At 43.8% G+C, this 18,303-nt stretch overlaps 1 protein-coding gene across 1 annotated transcript; it reads left to right on the forward strand.

Annotated features, from left to right (window-relative positions):
- Positions 1-2,910: 2,910 nt before the first annotated feature.
- On the forward strand, positions 2,911-10,611 carry LOC310856576 (acidic mammalian chitinase-like; the record flags this gene model as incomplete). Its single annotated transcript, XM_083762048.1, has 11 exons — positions 2,911-2,986; positions 3,285-3,314; positions 3,398-3,599; positions 4,034-4,090; positions 4,222-4,387; positions 4,480-4,601; positions 5,155-5,278; positions 6,165-6,350; positions 7,213-7,335; positions 7,744-7,904; positions 10,572-10,611. The coding sequence occupies exons 1-11, from the start codon at positions 2,962-2,964 to the stop codon at positions 10,609-10,611; spliced, it is 1,236 nt and encodes a 411-aa protein (XP_083618174.1). The 5' UTR covers positions 2,911-2,961.
- Positions 10,612-18,303: the final 7,692 nt, after the last annotated feature.

The raw sequence follows: 18,303 nt of genomic DNA on the forward strand, positions 1-18,303 counted from the left end.
ACATTAAACCTGTCTATAGGAGGGGCTAGCACCCCTCAAGAACATTAAACCTGTCTATAGGAGGGGCTAGTGCCCCTCAACAACATTAAACCTGTCTATAGGAGGCTAGCGCCCCTCAACAACATTAAACCTGTCTATAGGAGGGGCTAGCGCCCCTCAACAAACAGTGTGAGCTCGAGTAGCTCGCGGCGTCACTCCATGATGATGTGTTGACCCACATGACGATGATAGGTATTTTTCTTTTGTAGATCTGTTATTTTGGTGGATGACGGTTTTCATGTGATCTATGACTCAGTGTCCCCTATGGTCTTGCAGAATCATGGATTATGAATTGCCCTGTGACTGACATTTGATGTCAGGCTGTCCCACTGACTTTAAAATAGTATGGTTCTGAGTTTCGATAGTAAAACTTCTCCCCTAGCCAGCGTTGTTAGATAAGAATTGTTTTGTTTCCACTAACTGATATTCATATCATAATAGGATAAACGTTTATCCTATTATGATATGAATATCAGTTAGTGGAACCGGGTGACAGGGCAGAACGTCATTGAGTGCAGTTTACCAGTCTGTTAGAGCGAATACTAACTTTCAAGGGCAAAAACACAGAGGCTGGGTGTTATGGCCAACGGAAACAAAACAATTGGGTTTGAACTGGGATCTGATTGGGCCTTAAGTGGGTACCAGCTGGGCGAATTATATGTGACCCATGTAAGCCACACTTGTGCCCGCCCTCATTGTCTTCCGTCCTGTTTATGTTGTCACCTGCTGTCGATTGTTCATTCCTACGGATAGGATGCAGTGCGCCACATTGGCGGTGTTTCCAGTTTTCTGTAGTAGTTTCTTCAAGTGTTCAAACTTTATGACTGGATAGCACTCGATCTGTAGAGTCCTACATTACTATCTCCTACGATCAAGGGTTAGGGTTAGGGTACTGTAGCATGCTGTTTTTCATAATTTTTGAGGACGAAAATCACTCCGACACCATGGACTGTAGCCCATGGTCTGGAAGTGATTTTGTCTTTTTTCAAATCCTTGTTTTTCATCGTTTTTGACCATGGATTATAGGGCTGTCCCCGACTAAGGATTTGTATAGTCGACTGATAGATGAATAAATTTCGACTAATAGTCGACTGAGCTCAATGTTTGTGTAGAGGCTGTCTATATCTATCGAAAACAGAGAGGCCTCCTTTCCTACTGTAATAGCTTTAATTTTGTCCACAAAATCGTAAGTGTCTTTTATAAAACTGGGGTGTCTTATTGACAGTGGGTTTAGGAAGTATTAAATATACTCTGCTGTCTGATAAGGGGGTCTAGATGAGGGGGGGGGGGGGGGGGGGGGTTATGTCTAGTCTATACCAAGCTGAGAGATACCATACAGTACATGTGCTGGTGGAGGCAGACTTCCATTCTGTAACAATGATCCTCCTGCACACCATTAGTCCTGTATATGAATCCAGTCAGCTTGAGGCTTACAGTTGAGTACGTGGCGATGGATTGGCAGTTACCCTTCTGTGAATTATTGTTGATAGTATGCATTATACTTTGAAGTATGTTATGTACACAGTGACACAAGCAAGGTGGGAAGCACCCACACCCGAGGCAACAGTGCAAACAACACAGACCCTGGATATTAAGGAATGCTCCGGAACATTTTTCACCGTGATTGCTCCCGCTTCAATTATTTTACTGGTTGTTCTGCATTTAAGTTCCTTTGTAATTTATCCTGATTTATAATGTGTTGATGTATTGACTGTATTTGTGAATTGTAACCTCGGCTACTGTATTTCTGAGTATAAATAAAGGTGATGATGATGATGCTTATGATGATGATGATGATGATGATTAAAATGCAAAATTGAGCAGTAAATCTGTAACAAATGTTTGAAATGTTTCCTGGGGTATTCATGAATGTCTGGGTTCGATGTGGGTGCTGGGGGCGTGTTCTCACCTCTGCGTCATCGGTGCCCATACCCGAGTTGGCAAAAGGGCCTTTCTGTTTTGGAGTTTGCATGTTCTGTTGCATGTGTCTGTGTGTGTGTGTGTGTGTGTGTGTGTGTGTGTGTGTGTGTGTGTGTGTGTGTGTGTGTGTGTGTGTGTGTGTGTGTGTGTGTGTGTGTGTGTGTGTGTGTGTGTGTGTGTGTGTGTGTGTGCGTGTGTGTGTGCGTGCGTGCGTGCTCCTTTCTGGTCTTGACAGCCCATACCTCCAAGCAGAAAAGTACTAAATGATTGCATTAAACAACATTCAACTAATTTGCCACTCACTTTTCCACTTGATTTGCCATTCACTTTATGCATACTGTGCATATAATCTGATTAATCTCTCTCCTTGGGCTACTTTTGAACAAATTATTTCATCAATGGTGGGTGGCATGGAGGCTCCTCCACCCCAACCTGCACCATGCGTGCGTGCGTGCGTGCGTTACTATTATCATTATTTTATTTTTGCACTCACTGTATAGGACGTACAGTAGCCTTTTCATAATGTGGTCTATGATTTAGTGCAATGTTTAGTGTTTTGTCTCGTCCATGTATGTTGTATGTAATTTGTTTTGTTTTATTGTTTACATGTACAATAATGATTGTGACATGTATCTGTGTTGGGACCCCCTCGAAAACGAGATGGTACATCTCAAGGGGTCTTTTTTCATAATGAAGTTGAACTTTATTAGGAAAACTTGAATCATCTTTCACACATTTTGCACATGAAGCCTTGTAAAAGTGCGTGTGGTGGAATGTGTACAAACCTGTATAACCTTCATTTGACTTCTAATTGTCTGCAAATCATATCATTGTTGAATAACACTTTGACGCCAGTGGAAAACAGAAAAGTGCAATTAACTCCTGACCAAACAAATTATTTATCAGAATAACGAAGCCAGATCAAACATGTTTTACAGATATGGAGAGGAATAGAAGGTATATAAGAGGCTTCTGGCCTTCAGTTAGTTGTACAGACACACCATGGGCAAGCTTCTCATCTTCGTTGGTAAGTCGAGAAATTGCTGTTGAGGAAAACATTTTTCTGTGCAGAGCAGCAGAGGAAATTAACTGTATCTTTAGATTTACCATGAAACAGATCTACTTTTCTGTTCGAAACTGTTGTTTAACAGTATGATCCATATAGTAACTGATGATTATAATAATAAGTAGAAGGATTTATGTGTCATAATAGATGAATAACCGGAGGATAAATCTAAGTGCTTGTCCTTACTGACCAAACCACCACTCCTTTTCCACTTTCTCTGGATCTCTATCTCTCTCTCTCTCTCTCTCTCTCTCTGCAGGACTGGCTCTCCTGCTGCACGTGCAGCTAGGTAAGACTTTGTCCACTTGGTGTGTTTTACTCTCAAACGGCAAAAAAACAACAAGCCCTTATTTTGTCACTCGTCCCTTGCAGGATCCTCCTACATCCTCTCATGTTACTTCACCAACTGGGGACAGTACCGTCACGGTGCTGGGAAGTTCATGCCCACCGACATCGACCCGTGTCTCTGTGACCACCTCGTCTATGCCTTCGCTGGAATAGACAACAACATGATCACGACCACTGAGTGGAACGATGAGAAGCTCTATGCACAGCTCCAGTATCTCAAGACTGGGTGAGCACACACACACACACAAACACACACACACACACACACACACACACACACACACACACACACACACACACACACACACACACACACACACACACACACACACACACACACACACACACACACACACACACATCTAAGGCTATGTTTTTAATCTCCCAGTTGACGTGATGCTTCTTTACACTTTCTTTCTTGAGCTGCAGCCTCCGGGCTGCTGTTGTGGCTTTTATCAAGCTATAACATTTGCATGTCATTTTTAGATTTGAAACACTTTAACCATTAGTTCATACTTTGGCTGTTCAAAAATAGCAGATATACAACCTCGTATAGCGTGTCACTTCTATCTATTCTACATCTATTCTATCCTACGTATCAGGCTGACGCAAAGGTGTGAGGACTCAAAGTGATTTACATTTGTGTTTTGTTTTGTCCAGGAACCGCGCTCTGAAGACCCTGCTGGCCGTTGGTGGAACCATTGGTGGAACTTCTCAGTGAGTATTAAACATGAAACCTCAGATACTGTAAAGGCACTCTTTCTTTGACTCTTTTGGATGAATCTCTCTCTCTCTCCCTCTCTCTCTCTCTCTCTCTCTCTCTCCCTCCCCCCCCCCCCCCCCCCCAGGTTCACATCCATGGTGTCCAGTCCTGCTAACCGTCAGACCTTCATCCAAAGCGCGATCAAGTTCCTGCGTCAGCACGGCTTTGATGGTCTGGACATCGACTGGGAGTACCCAGGCTCTCATGGCTCCCCACCTGAGGACAAGGCTCGCTTCACCGTCCTGTGTCAGGTCAGCCTTCTAGCATGTTACAAGATAACCACCTTAATGGCACCTTGAAATGTTGGAAATCTTTCTCTTCACCACCTCCTGTCTCTCTGCAGGAGCTGTTGGCTGCCTTCGAGGCTGAAGGTCAGCAGAACCAAACTCGTCTGATGCTCACCGCTGCCGTAGCTGCCGACAAGGGAGTGATCGACCTTGGATACGAAGTTTCCCAGCTCGGAGTGTCAGTATAGATAACACACAAACATACAAACAAGTATTTGGCTGCATGGGCATTATAGGCTATATGAGTATTTGTGTCTGTTGAGCTCCTACAATTTTCAAATGCTTCCGTCATACAGTCTGGTGCAACAAAAGCTCTGAATATGATGTGACGCCTCCTTCCCCGCTGATACGATTCGTCTTTACAGTCGCTCAGAATCAGAAATCGATCTTCACCGAAATGACAATTTAATAAATAGCATCCTTTAATTTTAACCTCCTGAGCCTCCTAGATTCTGTCCACCTCATGAACAGCTCTCAGCGGGTAAATGGGGCTGGTCAAGGTCTCAGGTTCCAACTCCGATATTTTAGATTTTCCCTCCCGGACCCCCGTGGGGTTTAAAAGGTTTTTAAGCAGTTTCCCCAGACAGTGTGCGGTACCTTAAAAAAAAAAAGAAAAAAAATAAAATGATATCATAGATTTCGGAACAATTGGACCTTCCTGGTTGTCCTATGCACTTTCACTAATATTTTCTTCAAATCCCCCTGACTCCTGTGCATCCTTTCATCACCAGTATCCTGGACTACTTCCATGTGATGACCTACGACTTCCACGGCCCCTGGGCGCACGTTACTGGAGAGAACAGTCCTGTGTGGCAGGGCCCAGCTGACAAGGGTGCCATGATCTACTTCAACGTGGTGAGTGTGGAGGTTCCTCGACATTCAAAATGTGAACACAGTGAACCCCATTGGTTTCTAGTAGGCCTACAGACCCGGACCGGGACAGACCGCTTTGAAGCCACGTTTTCGGCAAAATTAAATCCGATGGCGGGCATCTTCAGAGCAGAATCCCGAGAAACATACCGAATTTCATAATTAACCTCGTCGCCATGAAACCGTGGAACCGCGGGTTATCATGATTACCCTTTGATAGCCGAACCCGCGGCGCCGCGGGTTTATAACTTTATATCAAAATGGACCGGCAGAAGCCAAGCACATACCTCTTTAACCTCTATACCTCGCCCAGGTTGCTATAGGCAACCTTCAGTGTCCCTCCAGGCACAAGGCGAAATGCGTATGCACTAGTGTTGCGCGGGTCAGTGTTTTTTATGACACGCAGGTCCCGCGTGAATTAATAATTTGACTCACCCGTGCGTCGCAGACATAGACAGTACAGTAGAGTTATGCCAACAACAGGACTGGAGACACAGACGCTGAAAGAAAACGCCACTAAAGACCTGAGAAAAACTATTTGAAAACGTTTGTTGTTAACGTTGTCCAACTCCTCACTTGGCCTATAGAATCCACACACATGCAAACTCACACACACACACATGCACGCGCGCGCACACACACACACACACACGCACACCCTCTGGTGCGCTGAAGGAAAGGGATAGGTGCTGCTGGACTGCTGGTGGTTATAAAAGATTTCACTCGCTCTGGAGTGTCGGTCAGATAACGTCAGAATACAAGGATGGAAGATGGTAGTAGACAACTCACCACTGTGTTCAAGGACAGCACGGGGAAAATAAATGTGTGCTGAAAGGCTATGCTGTATATTGTTTCCTTGTCCATATTATAGAACTACGCTATGAACTACTGGAAGAACCAGGGCGCCCCAGCTGAGAAGCTGCTGGTTGGTTTCGCCACGTACGGTAACACCTTTAAACTGGCTTCCTCTTCCAACACCGGTATCGGTGCTCCAAGCACTGGACCTGGACCTGCCGGTCAATTCACCGCCACGCCTGGAACCTGGGCCTACTATGAGGTATTTAACTCACCCTGGAACCTGGGCCTACTATGAGGTATTTAACTCACCCTGGAACCTGGGCCTACTATGAGGTATTTAACTCACCCTGGAACCTGGGCCTACTATGAGGTATTTAACTCACCCTGGAAGCTGGGCCTACTATGAGGTATTAAACTCACCCTGGAACCTGGGCCTACTATGAGGTATTTAACTCACCCTGGAACCTGGGCCTACTATGAGGTATTTAACTCACCCTGGAACCTGGGCCTACTATGAGGTATTTAACTCACCCTGGAACCTGGGCCTACTATGAGGTATTTAACTCACCCTGGAACCTGGGCCTACTATGAGGTATTTAACTCACCCTGGAAGCTGGGCCTACTATGAGGTATTTAACTCACCCGTCGCCAATTAAGCCTGTTGACACCTATTTTAATATCAATTGATTACGGTGATCAACTGCGTCCAGTATGCCCTCATAACACTCCGGTAGCGGTCAGCTGGAACCCCCCCCCCCCCACCCCTTTTTGAACGCTAATATCTTGGATTCTTCTTTTTGTGTCAAAACAAGCTAGATTTGCCTCATTTTCAAAAACGATATGATCCTAGCTTACGAAAGTATGTTTTCTTACTGTACATTTATATTTTATATTTGCGGTCACCGTTAAATATCAGATGTTTTCTTATAGGTGGAAATGTAGGCAAAAGGTGACGTGCATTCACCAAAACAAACTGCACATAAATAGACTTGTACAGCCATGTCAGAGGCAGAGATTGTACACGTCTCCAGTGCAACAAGGTTTTGCGTTCTATATAGAAACTAATACATACAGTATAGATTTCACATTTCTTACTAATGGCTTGTCTCTGCTTCATTCAGATCTGCCACTTCCTGAACCAGCAAGGAGTCACAGACGTCTGGGATGTCGCGCAGCAGGTGCCTTACGCCTACAACAGCCAGACCTGGGTTGGATTCGACAACGTTGTCAGCTATCAGGGCAAGGTGCATAGCAGCATTTCACATAATCGCTCAGATTTGTAGACACTACTAGTTACTTGCGCGAGCAGAGCGGCGCAAGTACTGTATTCGGCTGCGTATCAGGGATTGGGTGATGACGTAACTATGTATGTTTATCTAAAAACATGTGTGACATGTGTGGATGACGTAACAGATTCAAGTTATTTATGAGGGAGGAAGTTGACAAGTGTCAGATATAAGTTGCATGCTCTGCTGGTGCACAAGTAGGCCATTCATGGCCAACTTGTATGCGAAGCGCAAGGTGGCAGCTCGATAAGAGTGCATTTCTAGTTCCTGCTTTTGTCATTTATTTTAAAGCACTGGTACAGGTTGGCTGGTACACTGTTACAGGTACAGGTTAACTGGTTACTGTTAACTGTTAACTGTTAACAGGTTGGCTGGCTGAAGAGGAGTGGTTTTGGTGGAGCCATGGTCTGGACTCTTGACCAGGACGACTTCAGTGGCAATTTCTGTGGCATGGGACCATATCCTCTGATCAAAACCCTCAAGAAGGGCCTGGGAGTAGACAGCCCGCAATGGATATGCCAGCCATGGTCTCAATTGTGATCTGGCTGAAATCTTCCAAGACCACGCAGGCCCATGTGGTTGGTGGGAAGGACCTGCTCCGTAACAGTTCTGTCTAGTGATCACTGATGGAAATAAAACTGTACAATTCAAAACACCTGTCCAAGTTATTATTGGGATCCAATTGTTTTTACTTTCGTTACTTTTTGCAGTTCTTAATAATAATAATAATAAACTGCATAGTATGCATGTAAGAAATGAAGATCAATTATTAACATCCAAACAAAATAAATACTACTGAATGTCTGTCCATCTTCCTCGTCATCATCGATGCCCACCATGTGTACATGCACAGCATGGCTGGCTGACATTTCCACACATCTCTTCATCTGCCGCTCTCAGGCACATCTCATTAGAAGTATGTTAGTATGTTTTCTGTGACTGCCATGTTTATTTGGTATCACCAGACGACTCCAACCGTTCACTTAAAAAAAAAAATCTTATAATACACAGTTTATAATAATGCACTTTACATTCATGTCACTGCAAGGCGTTGAGAAAGAAACATTTTGATTGTGTTGTATAATATATAATTACAATTACAGTTTAGGAGTGTTTAAATCTGTATCCATGAACAATTTGTTCTGTAAATGTGGAACCCGGTGAGTCTTTCTTTGTCACTGTTACCTATTTTCAGTAAGTCTTAAACAGGCCAGACACGATGTACTCTGAGGTTATCAGTAAGTCTTAAACAGGCCAGGCACGATGTACTCTGAGGTTATCAATACAGTAAGTCTTAAACAGGCCAGACACGATGTACTCTGAGGTTATCAGTAAGTCTTAAACAGGCCAGACACAATGTACTCTGAGGTTATCAATACAGTAAGTCTTAAACAGGCCAGACACAATGTACTCTGAGGTTATCAGTAAGTCTTAAACAGGCCAGACACAATGTACTCTGAGGTTATCAGTAAGTCTTAAACAGGCCAGACACAATGTACTCTGAGGTTATCAATACAGTAAGTCTTAAACAGGCCAGACACAATGTACTCTGAGGTTATCAGTACGTCTTAAACAGGCCAGACACAATGTACTCTGAGGTTATCAATACAGTAAGTCTTAAACAGGCCAGACACGATGTACTCTGAGGTTATCAGTAAGTCTTAAACAGGCCAGACACAATGTACTCTGAGGTTATCAATACAGTAAGTCTTAAACAGACCAGACACAATGTACTCTGAGGTTATCAGTAAGTCTTAAACATGCCAGACACAATGTACTCTGAGGCATCTCCATCTAGGAGGCCTGTTCCATTACTATGAATGAACCAGCAGGGAACATTTACTCCATTCCTATAGTCCTTCTGCCAGCCTCTGTGGACTAGAGTTCTCATCGGGCGATGAGATGAGAACTCTAGCGCACATGCACACGCACACACCACCACCTGTGCCCCTGCGTGACTGTACCGCCCGTTGAGAAACATTACTTCTAGAAGTTCAACCTTTTTTAGGTGTTAAAGGTCTGCCCCAGGGGTCAACTTTAGGACCCCTTCTGTTTTCTATTGATGTGAACAATCTGCCATCAATTTTTAGACACAGTTTTTCCCAGCTTTATGCCGATAATACGGTCATCTACAAATCTAACTCCTTCAACTGTGTTGAAGGAATAAAAGTTAAATAGCGTTTGAGGTAAATAGGATAATTTAAATAAATACATTTAAAAACCAGTCGAAGCCAGTGCTTGTGTCTTCTGATATGTAAAGGTGTCCATTGAAGTCTGTCGTACATTATGCAATGGTGTGTGAGAAAAGGACAGCCAAGGACAAATCGACAGTCTATTGTATGCAGTGTTAAGTGGAACAAGATCAGATTTTGAGGCATTTTGATGAACCACATCACAATAGTCGAATAGTGGAAGTACTAATAAAGCCAGTTTCTTGCGTTTCTTGCGAGTGAAAAGCAGTTTCTGGATCTATATAAAGCATTTATTCCGAAGTTAACCTTTTTTGAACACATGGTTAATATGAGATTTGAATGCGAGTTCTGGGTCCAACCATACGGTGAGATATTTAATGTCAGCTTTTTGCAAAGCCGTGCCATCATTACTGCTTATAGTAAAGGAATCTGTTATGGATTTGAGTTTAGGACTAGTACCAAAAATCATAATAAACCACTTTGACTTATTAAGCAGTAATTTATTATGTAAGAGCCAATTTTATCATATTTTCTTCATTTAACCCTAGACCTTTTTTTCATTAACTCTACAGTCAAATGAGGCATGGTTTCTGAATTGTGTGTTGTTTGCTTATCATCCAGATAAAAAGAACATGAAACAACTTGTTTCATGTTTTTTTATCTGGACGATAAGCAAAGATTGGCTACATTTATGTTAATATTGTGGGAGGTCGGGTGGGAAACAGGAGTCAGAATGCAGTATTAAGGGTTTGACACACGGTGGCGCCCCTCGTTTTATTTCACACAAAGCCAAGCAAATGTCAGTTTACATCAGATTATTCATGAGTCAACATTCTTTCTCGGAGTCAGGTCTCATCTGGTTGGTTCGTCACTGCAGAGGATGAGAGGGGTGGTTAGCATGAGGTCAGAGCACAGGGTAAGTACTTAGTTGGGGCCTCAGACTCCTGTCTAGGCTATCTACCAACTAGATTTCTCTATAACTTTCTTCTTCTTCCTTTTCAGGGTCCAGAGGGTGCCAGGAGGCTCCCCCGGAGGTAGGTAAGGTGTTAGGTAGGTTTCTATATCCACAGGGCACAGAAGAGTACTTTTGAGTAGAAGTACTGTACTGTGAGTAATCAGAGTAAAAATACTTGGTTCGGGACCGGGTGAGTATGTAACCTAGGACCCCTTAGGTTCGGCCAACAGGTAGGTATACAAGTATTTATATTCTGATCTCTCTCTACATAGTGGGGCAGCCGTAGCTGTACGTCAAAGGCAGCCAGTGGGTTAATTCTTTCAGTGCCATTGCTGTTGATTAATGGCAATTGAAGCCTCATTTAGATACTAACGCCATTGCAAACTGACTGTCTGCTCAGCTCTCTCTCTCTCTCTCTCTCTCTCTCTCTCTCTCTCTCTCTCTCTCTCTCTCTCTCTCTCTCTCTCTCTCTCTCTCTCTCTCTCTCTCTCTCTCTCTCTCTCTCTCTCTCTCTCTCTCTCTCTCTCTCTCTCTCTCTCTCTCTCTCTCTCTCTCTCTGGGGGGGGGGGGGGGGGGGGGGTGTTCTTGGTTAGTTGTAGGCTGGTGTGCTGTAGCCTGGTGTGGTGCTCGGTCCAAATGTGTGTGTGTGTGTGGGGGGGGTGTTCTTGGTTGTAGGCTGGTGTGCATAGGCTGTTGCTGTGCTGGGCTGAGTAGTTTATCACAACCTCCCCCCATAGCACCACCAGTCAATGTTCTGGAGCCGTCGCTGATGTGCACCTCTACAATTTTACAATTTACAATTTAGGCATTTAGCAGACGCTCTTAATCCAGAGCGACTTACATTAAGCAAGAACAAAAAGCATGGGAATACATCACAAAAAAAATATTTATCATAAAACATGCGTAAGCTAAGAAAGTAACAGTGGAATATCTATATTATGAGACTATACATATAAACTATATATATATATATATATATATATATATATACTACTATGCTATACATATGTACTATGGCGTGCTATGACTATATACAATGCAATTATAGTGCTGTCTACATAACATGCTATAAGACTGTATCAGATGCTATCTAAGTCTACAGAAACGCTATCTAAGGGGGTAGGGTAAGTGCTATGGGCCATGATGGAGTCTGAAAAGGTGGGTTTTCAGACTACGGCGGAAGATTGGGAGTGATGCTGCAGTTCTGACTGCAATGGGAAGTGCATTCCACAGTTTTGGAGCCAGAAGGGAGAAGAGTTTGGGACGTGTGGAGCGTTGTCCCGGCGTTTCTAGTGAGGGTACTTCCAGCTTCCCTGCGTTGGCTGATCTGAGTGCACGGGAGGGTTTGTAGGGTTCAATCATACTTGCAAGATATGGGGGAGCCATACCTTTGGTTGCTTTGAATGCCAGCATCAGAGTTTTGTATTCTGTGCGGGCAGCGACCGGGAGCCAGTGGAGGGAGCGGAGCAGGGGGGAGACATGTGAGAATTTTGGCTGGTTGAAGACCAAGCGAGCTGCAGCATTTTGGATCAGCTGGAGAGGCTTAAGTGCACATGTTGGTAGGCCAGTAAGGAGGGAGTTACAATAGTCAAGTTTTGACAAGACTGTTGTCTGGATTAGGAGTTGGGCTGATTCCTGGGTGAGGAACGGTCTAATTCGTCGTATGTTATAGAGTGTGAACCTACAGGATCGAGTGACAGCTGTGATGTGAGCTTTGAACGAGAGCTGACTGTCCAGGACAACACAGAGGTTCCTGGCTGTTGGGACAGACGTTACCAGGACGTTGTCTACGGAGATAGTTAGCTCCCGCATAGGGCAGGACTTAGCTGGGAAGAAGAGAAGCTCAGTCTTGTCTGGGTTCAGCTTGAGGTGATTGGAGGACATCCACTGTGAGATGTCAGCCAGGCATGCAGTGATGCGCTCTTCCACCTGAGTGGCAGAGGGGGGGGAAGGATATAAACAGTTGTGTGTCATCAGCGTAGCAGTGATAGGATATATTGTGAGCAGAGATGATAGTGCCAAGGGATTTAGTGTACAGTGAGAAAAGGAGAGGACCAAGTACAGATCCCTGTGGGACCCCAGTTTGGAGGGTTCGGGGGGATGATAACAGACCTTTCCAGGAAACCTGGTAGGTCCGGTCGGTGAGGTAGGAGGAGAACCACTTTAGTGCCGTTCCACCGATGCCTAGATCCGCTAGGGTATCTAGGAGCAGCTGGTGGTTCACTGTGTCAAATGCTGCCGATAGGTCTAGGATAATCAGTACTGCAGAGTGGGAAGCAGCTTGGGCAGCATGTAGTGCTTCTGTGACTGCCCGCAGGGCAGTTTCTGTGGAGTGGGCCTTCTTGAATCCGGACTGGTTGGGATCTAGCAGATTGTTCTGTGAGAGATGGAGAGAGAGCTGGTTGGAGACAACACGTTCAATGGTTTTAGAAATAAATGAAAGGAGTGATACCGGTCTGTAGTTCTTGACATCTGAGGGGTCAAGGGTTGGTTTCTTAAGGAGTGGTGTTACTCTGGCTGACTTGAGGGCAGATGGGACGCAGCCTGAGGTTACTGAGGTGTTGATGATGGAGGTGATGAAGGGGAGCAGATCAGGTGCGATGGTCCTCTACACCAGCATGCCTATTAAAGCATGGACCAGACAGTATTGACGTGTTACAATGATTTATTCAGGCTTTGCAGATATTCATACTGAAGAAAACTGTGTGACCAGGTTCGGCCAATATAATGACGGGGGGAATACAATAAAACACAAGTAGTTAAAATGATAGAACAATGGCAAAGAACAAAATTGAATATAAGAACATAAAATAAATAAAAAACAAATAAAAACACCACATGCAGCAAATCAGTCAGGGCAGGGTAGGAACGTGCATATTAAAACTCAACTAAAAGCAAGAGTGAAGAGGTGAGTCTTGAGTTGAGATTTAAAAATGTCTACAGAGGGTGCGTGTCTGAGCTGGAATGGAAGTTTATTCCAGGCTGTTGGGCCGTAGAAGCAAAAAGCTGCCTCGCCATATTTTTTTGTGCGCATTCTTTTAGGCACTTCAAGTAGGCCAGCATTGGAGGACCTGAGGGGGCGGTTAGGGACATATCTAGGTAGTCAGTCACGGAGGTACGGAGGTGCAAGACCATTTAGGGATTTAAAAACAAGTAAAATAATTTTAAAACCACTGGGAGCCAATGCAGTGATGATAGAACTGGGGTGATGTGTTCTCTCATTTTAGTTCTAGTTAGTACTCTAGCAGCCGCATTTTGAACAAGTTGGAGTTTGTCCGTTGACTTCTTTGGCAGGCCTGAGAGGAGGGCATTACAGTAGTCTAATCGAGAAAATACAAAAGCATGGACCAATGTTCAAAAGATAAATATGCTCTAATACGTGCAATGTTTCTAAGATGAAAGAAAGGGGTGGGGGGGCTTCAGATTGTACGGGGGCCAGTTTCGAATTGCAGCCGTCCGTAGGTGCCCTTTGATAGCGGTTTTGAAGGAGTCAAGGGATTCGCATGTCTTAATGGCTGTTGGTAGGGCGTTCCCAAAAACTGCCCAAAAACTGCTTCTCAGGTCAAAAATGTATTAAATGCGATTAATTTTGATTAGTTAATTACAATGCTTAAAATTAATTATTTATTTAATCTAGTCCCAGCCCTAAAATGAATACATCACATTTAAAATAAACGTTTTACTATAGGTAGGCTACTAACATTTTAAAACAATTAATATAAACGTTAAAAGTTGAATCATATAGCAGGCTACACTTCAATGCAGCTGCACATAACGTCATATACAAAAATAAATAAATAAATGAATCAAATAAAAAAATAGACTAGCTTGTGTGTGTGTGTGTGTGTGTGTGTGTGTGTGTGGAGTGTGTGTGTTCGCGCGCACGCGTGTGTGACTGTGTGTGCGCGCTTTTGCAGTGGGGGTTCTGACTCGGTGCGTTGTCGTTCGAAAATCCAGTGCGCTGCGCACCAGGTGTGCCGAATACTGGACTACTCGCCCCGGTGTTGCCCGTTTTTCCTCACGGAATTTTCCCCAGTGAGGGGGATAACTTTGTAATATGCTATTAATAATAATAATAATAATAATAAAACTTTATGACATGAAATGCAGCTCAAAGTGCTTTACAGAACAATGGAGAATAAAAGAAAAGCAAGGCAACGACATTCAAAAACAAGCAGTAATGCAGTACAGTGAGGACATGAAAAAATAAAAAATAAAAGATCAATTAAAGGCAATGTTGTAGAAGTGGGTCTTGAGCTGAGCTTTAAAAATGTCTACAGAGGCTGCCTGACGAAGGTACAGTGGGAGCTTGTTCCATGCCGACGGCCCGTAGAAGCAAAAAGCTGCTTCCCCGTATTTTTTAGTTGCCATATTTTTGGGCAAAGCGAGCAGGCCGGCGGTGGAAGACCTTAGGGGGCGGTTTGGGACATATTTAGGCAGGCAGTCATGTAGGTAGGAAGGTGCGAGACCATTGAGAGCTTTATAGACAAGTAAAATAATTTTAAAATCAACCCTAAAAACAACCGGAAGCCAGTGCAGTGATGCCAAAACTGGAGTAATATGTTCTCTCATCTTAGTTCTAGTTAAAACTCTGGCTGCTGCATTTTGGACAAGTTGTAATCTGTCAGTTGTTTTCTTAGGCAGTCCTGAAAAAAGTGCATTGCAGTAATCAAGCCGAGAAAAAACAAAGGCGTGGATTAGCGTTTTTGCATCGTCCAAGGACAAATAGGCTCTGATTCGTGCAATATTTCTAAGGTGAAAAAAGGCAATCATGGTGACATGATTAATGTGTGAATTAAAGTTCAATTCAGAATCAATAATAACCCCCAGGTTCTTTACTGTACTGTTACCAGGGGCGGCCTTAGGAATCTGGAGGCCCGTTTCAAGACCAAATATGAGGCCCCCCCATATACCTATGACATCATTATTTTGTTGATACAGCCGTATATTGATACGAATAGTTTGACTGTTCAATATCACACGCAGCCATTACTCTCGACAATTAGCAACAACAACACCTTTCCTCATCCTGTCGTCCCTTCACAATTAAAGTGTCTCCCCTTTACCTCCCAATGCTGCACATTTTACCATGTTATTTACATAAAATAGGTGTAACTTTACTAACTTAACATTAATATTGTGGGAGAGAACAAGGCAGTGAGTGTGAGAGAGAGAGAGAGGGCCAAGAGTGGTGGCGGTTGACTGAGGGGACCTCAGTGCACTGTACACTCTTGCTTCGTGTCCCAGGTTGGCTTGGTGTGGAATTTGCTAATTTGTCCCCTATATTCAAAGTCTGATTTCCATTGATTGTTGGCTGTGTTTAGCATGTATATGGCTGTGGAGTTTTGGTACAAAATCAAAACAACTTGTCTAATATTTTGGCATGTCTAAACCTCCAGGAAAATCCGTGTTGAGGTTCTTAATCCACTGTTTTTCATTAAATGTCTTTGTCCTACTGTCCAGTTGGGATTGTGTTGTCCAGATACTTTTAGAGCTTCAATGCCGTGAGCCATGTAATGTTGAACAATCCTTTTAGTTGTCTTTTTTGCATTGTTAATATTGTATTTGTGTTGTCTCAGCCTTGCAGCTATTGTTTTACTCGTTTCTCCGACATATTGTAAGCAACATTTTTCACATGTGATTAAATAAACACAGTTGCTGGTGCTGGCTGTTATCTGTTGTTTAATCTCCAACATGCCTTTGTAGTTCTATTTTTAACTATTTTTTGGGGTTTGAAGTATTCTGGTCTCTGGCGTGCTGGTGTGTTGATTCCTTTTAGCTTGCTGTGTACCAGATAAAATGGTAAATGGTGCATTTATATAGCGCCTTTATCCAAAGCGCTTTACATAGATTGTGCATTACATTCACCCATTCACACACACTTTGACATGTAGCCAGGAGGAGCCGGGATTCAAACCGCCGACCCATGGATCATTGGACGACCTGCTCTACCTCTTGAGTTACAGTCGCCCTTAAGAGTTTTGTTTTTTCTGTAGGCCGAGTTTCGCGATTATTATTTTTTTGGCAGAAGGAGAAGGAAAATAACAATAGAAGACCAAGTCCTTTCAGGACACCTTGGTCCTTTAAATAAAAAAAGATCATAGAAATAAATATACAATAAAGAGAGTTCCACCGTGTTCAGTTTGGAACATACAGACACAGGTTTGTGTTTCCACCGCATTGTGTTGGACGGAACAATTGTCATTGTTTGATGCCTAGCTGAATGGTTAGAGAGCCTGTCTGGAGAGAAGGAGTCTCCTGAGGTTTGAATCTCAGTAAGTGATGCTGAGAGGTGGCTCACCATCAGGTGGGATGAGATGTTGATCCATCATTTCTTGATCTTTCTGCTGTTCCTTCGTCTGGAATGTGGTCTTGGTTGTTATTGTTGTTGTCGTCTGTTGCCGTTGGTTGCCATGGCTGCCAGTTCCCACCTGATGTCGTGTGTGAGTTCTGATTGGTCTAGAGCGTACTGAATACCTTCTAGCTTACATAACGTCTTAAGACAAGGACTCAAGTCTAAGATGAACAGCTCATCAGAGGGTGTGTTATGTCCTTTGGATCTTCCAAAGAGGATGATACGATCTCCCACAATGCAACAGCACATACCACGCATTGGACATGGTCCTTTCCCCTTGGGCTCAACCTTCTTCCAGGAGAAGGTCTCTGGACAGAATTTCCACACATCATTGAAGGTCTGGTTACCGTTCCAGCCTCCAAATATGTACAGCTCTCCATTGTAGGTAAATGCTGAATGACACAAGCGTCCTTCTGGTAGAAGTTGTGCAGAAGGTGTGTCCAGCCAGGCATTTGACTCTGTGTCAAACACTCTGATGCTGTTGTAGACCCCCTGGTACCCCCTCCAGCCCCCGAATACAAACATCTTGGTACCAATGATGGTGGCAGAGTGACATTGTGAATCAGGAGGTGGAGTTCCTCTGGTGTTAATTAAAGACCAGACCATTGTGCTGGTGTCCAACTTGTACATGTCATTAGTGTATCCAGTCAGCTTGATGTGTCCTCCATGGATAAACATGACCTTCTCCAAGACACAGGCTGAGTGGTCGTACCTCTCCTCTGGAACATTCCCAGAAACCCTGGGTTGGAACCATCTGTGGGAGTCAACATCAAATGCATAAAGCACATTGCAGTAAGGCTCCCCTCCCCAGATGTAGACTGTATCTTCAACCAACACAGCTGTGTGGCCCCAGCGCTTGGATAGAACCTCAAGGTGACCGTCTCCTCTTCCAGGTTCCACGGGAGGTAACTTATTCCAGCATAAAGACACTGTGTTGAAGACATCCATCTGTCCCTGCATGTTGTTGAAGGTCCCTCCATCATAGCCTCCAAAGGAATACAGTTTGTTCCTCACTGCTACAGCAGCATGATAGGCTCGCTTCGGTCCTCCTGCTTTGGAAACGGTCCAAGACAACATCACTCTGTCTGTCTGTCTGTCTGTCTGTCTGTCTGTCTGTCTGTCTGTTCTCTCTCTCGACGTCTACAGTCATTTTCAACACGGTGCATCATCTTATATCTTCTGGTGTGACATCACACGAGACACAAACTGTTGCCATGCACGCCTTAACGACGCCAATTAGTGCAGCTGTTCTTCATCTGCACCCTTTGAACTCTATTGCTATATTTATTACTTCATTGCGGCTACCTTGGCGTCTATGGATCTATGGATCTATGGGTCTATGGATCTATGGGTCTTCCACACGTATAGCATAGTATAGTATATATGTATAGTTTATAATATAGTTTCATTATATAGATATTCCA

The sequence above is a fragment of the Protomyctophum parallelum genome (assembly GCF_964188405.1).
Source record: "Protomyctophum parallelum genome assembly, chromosome: 3".
Taxonomy (NCBI): domain Eukaryota; kingdom Metazoa; phylum Chordata; class Actinopteri; order Myctophiformes; family Myctophidae; genus Protomyctophum; species Protomyctophum parallelum.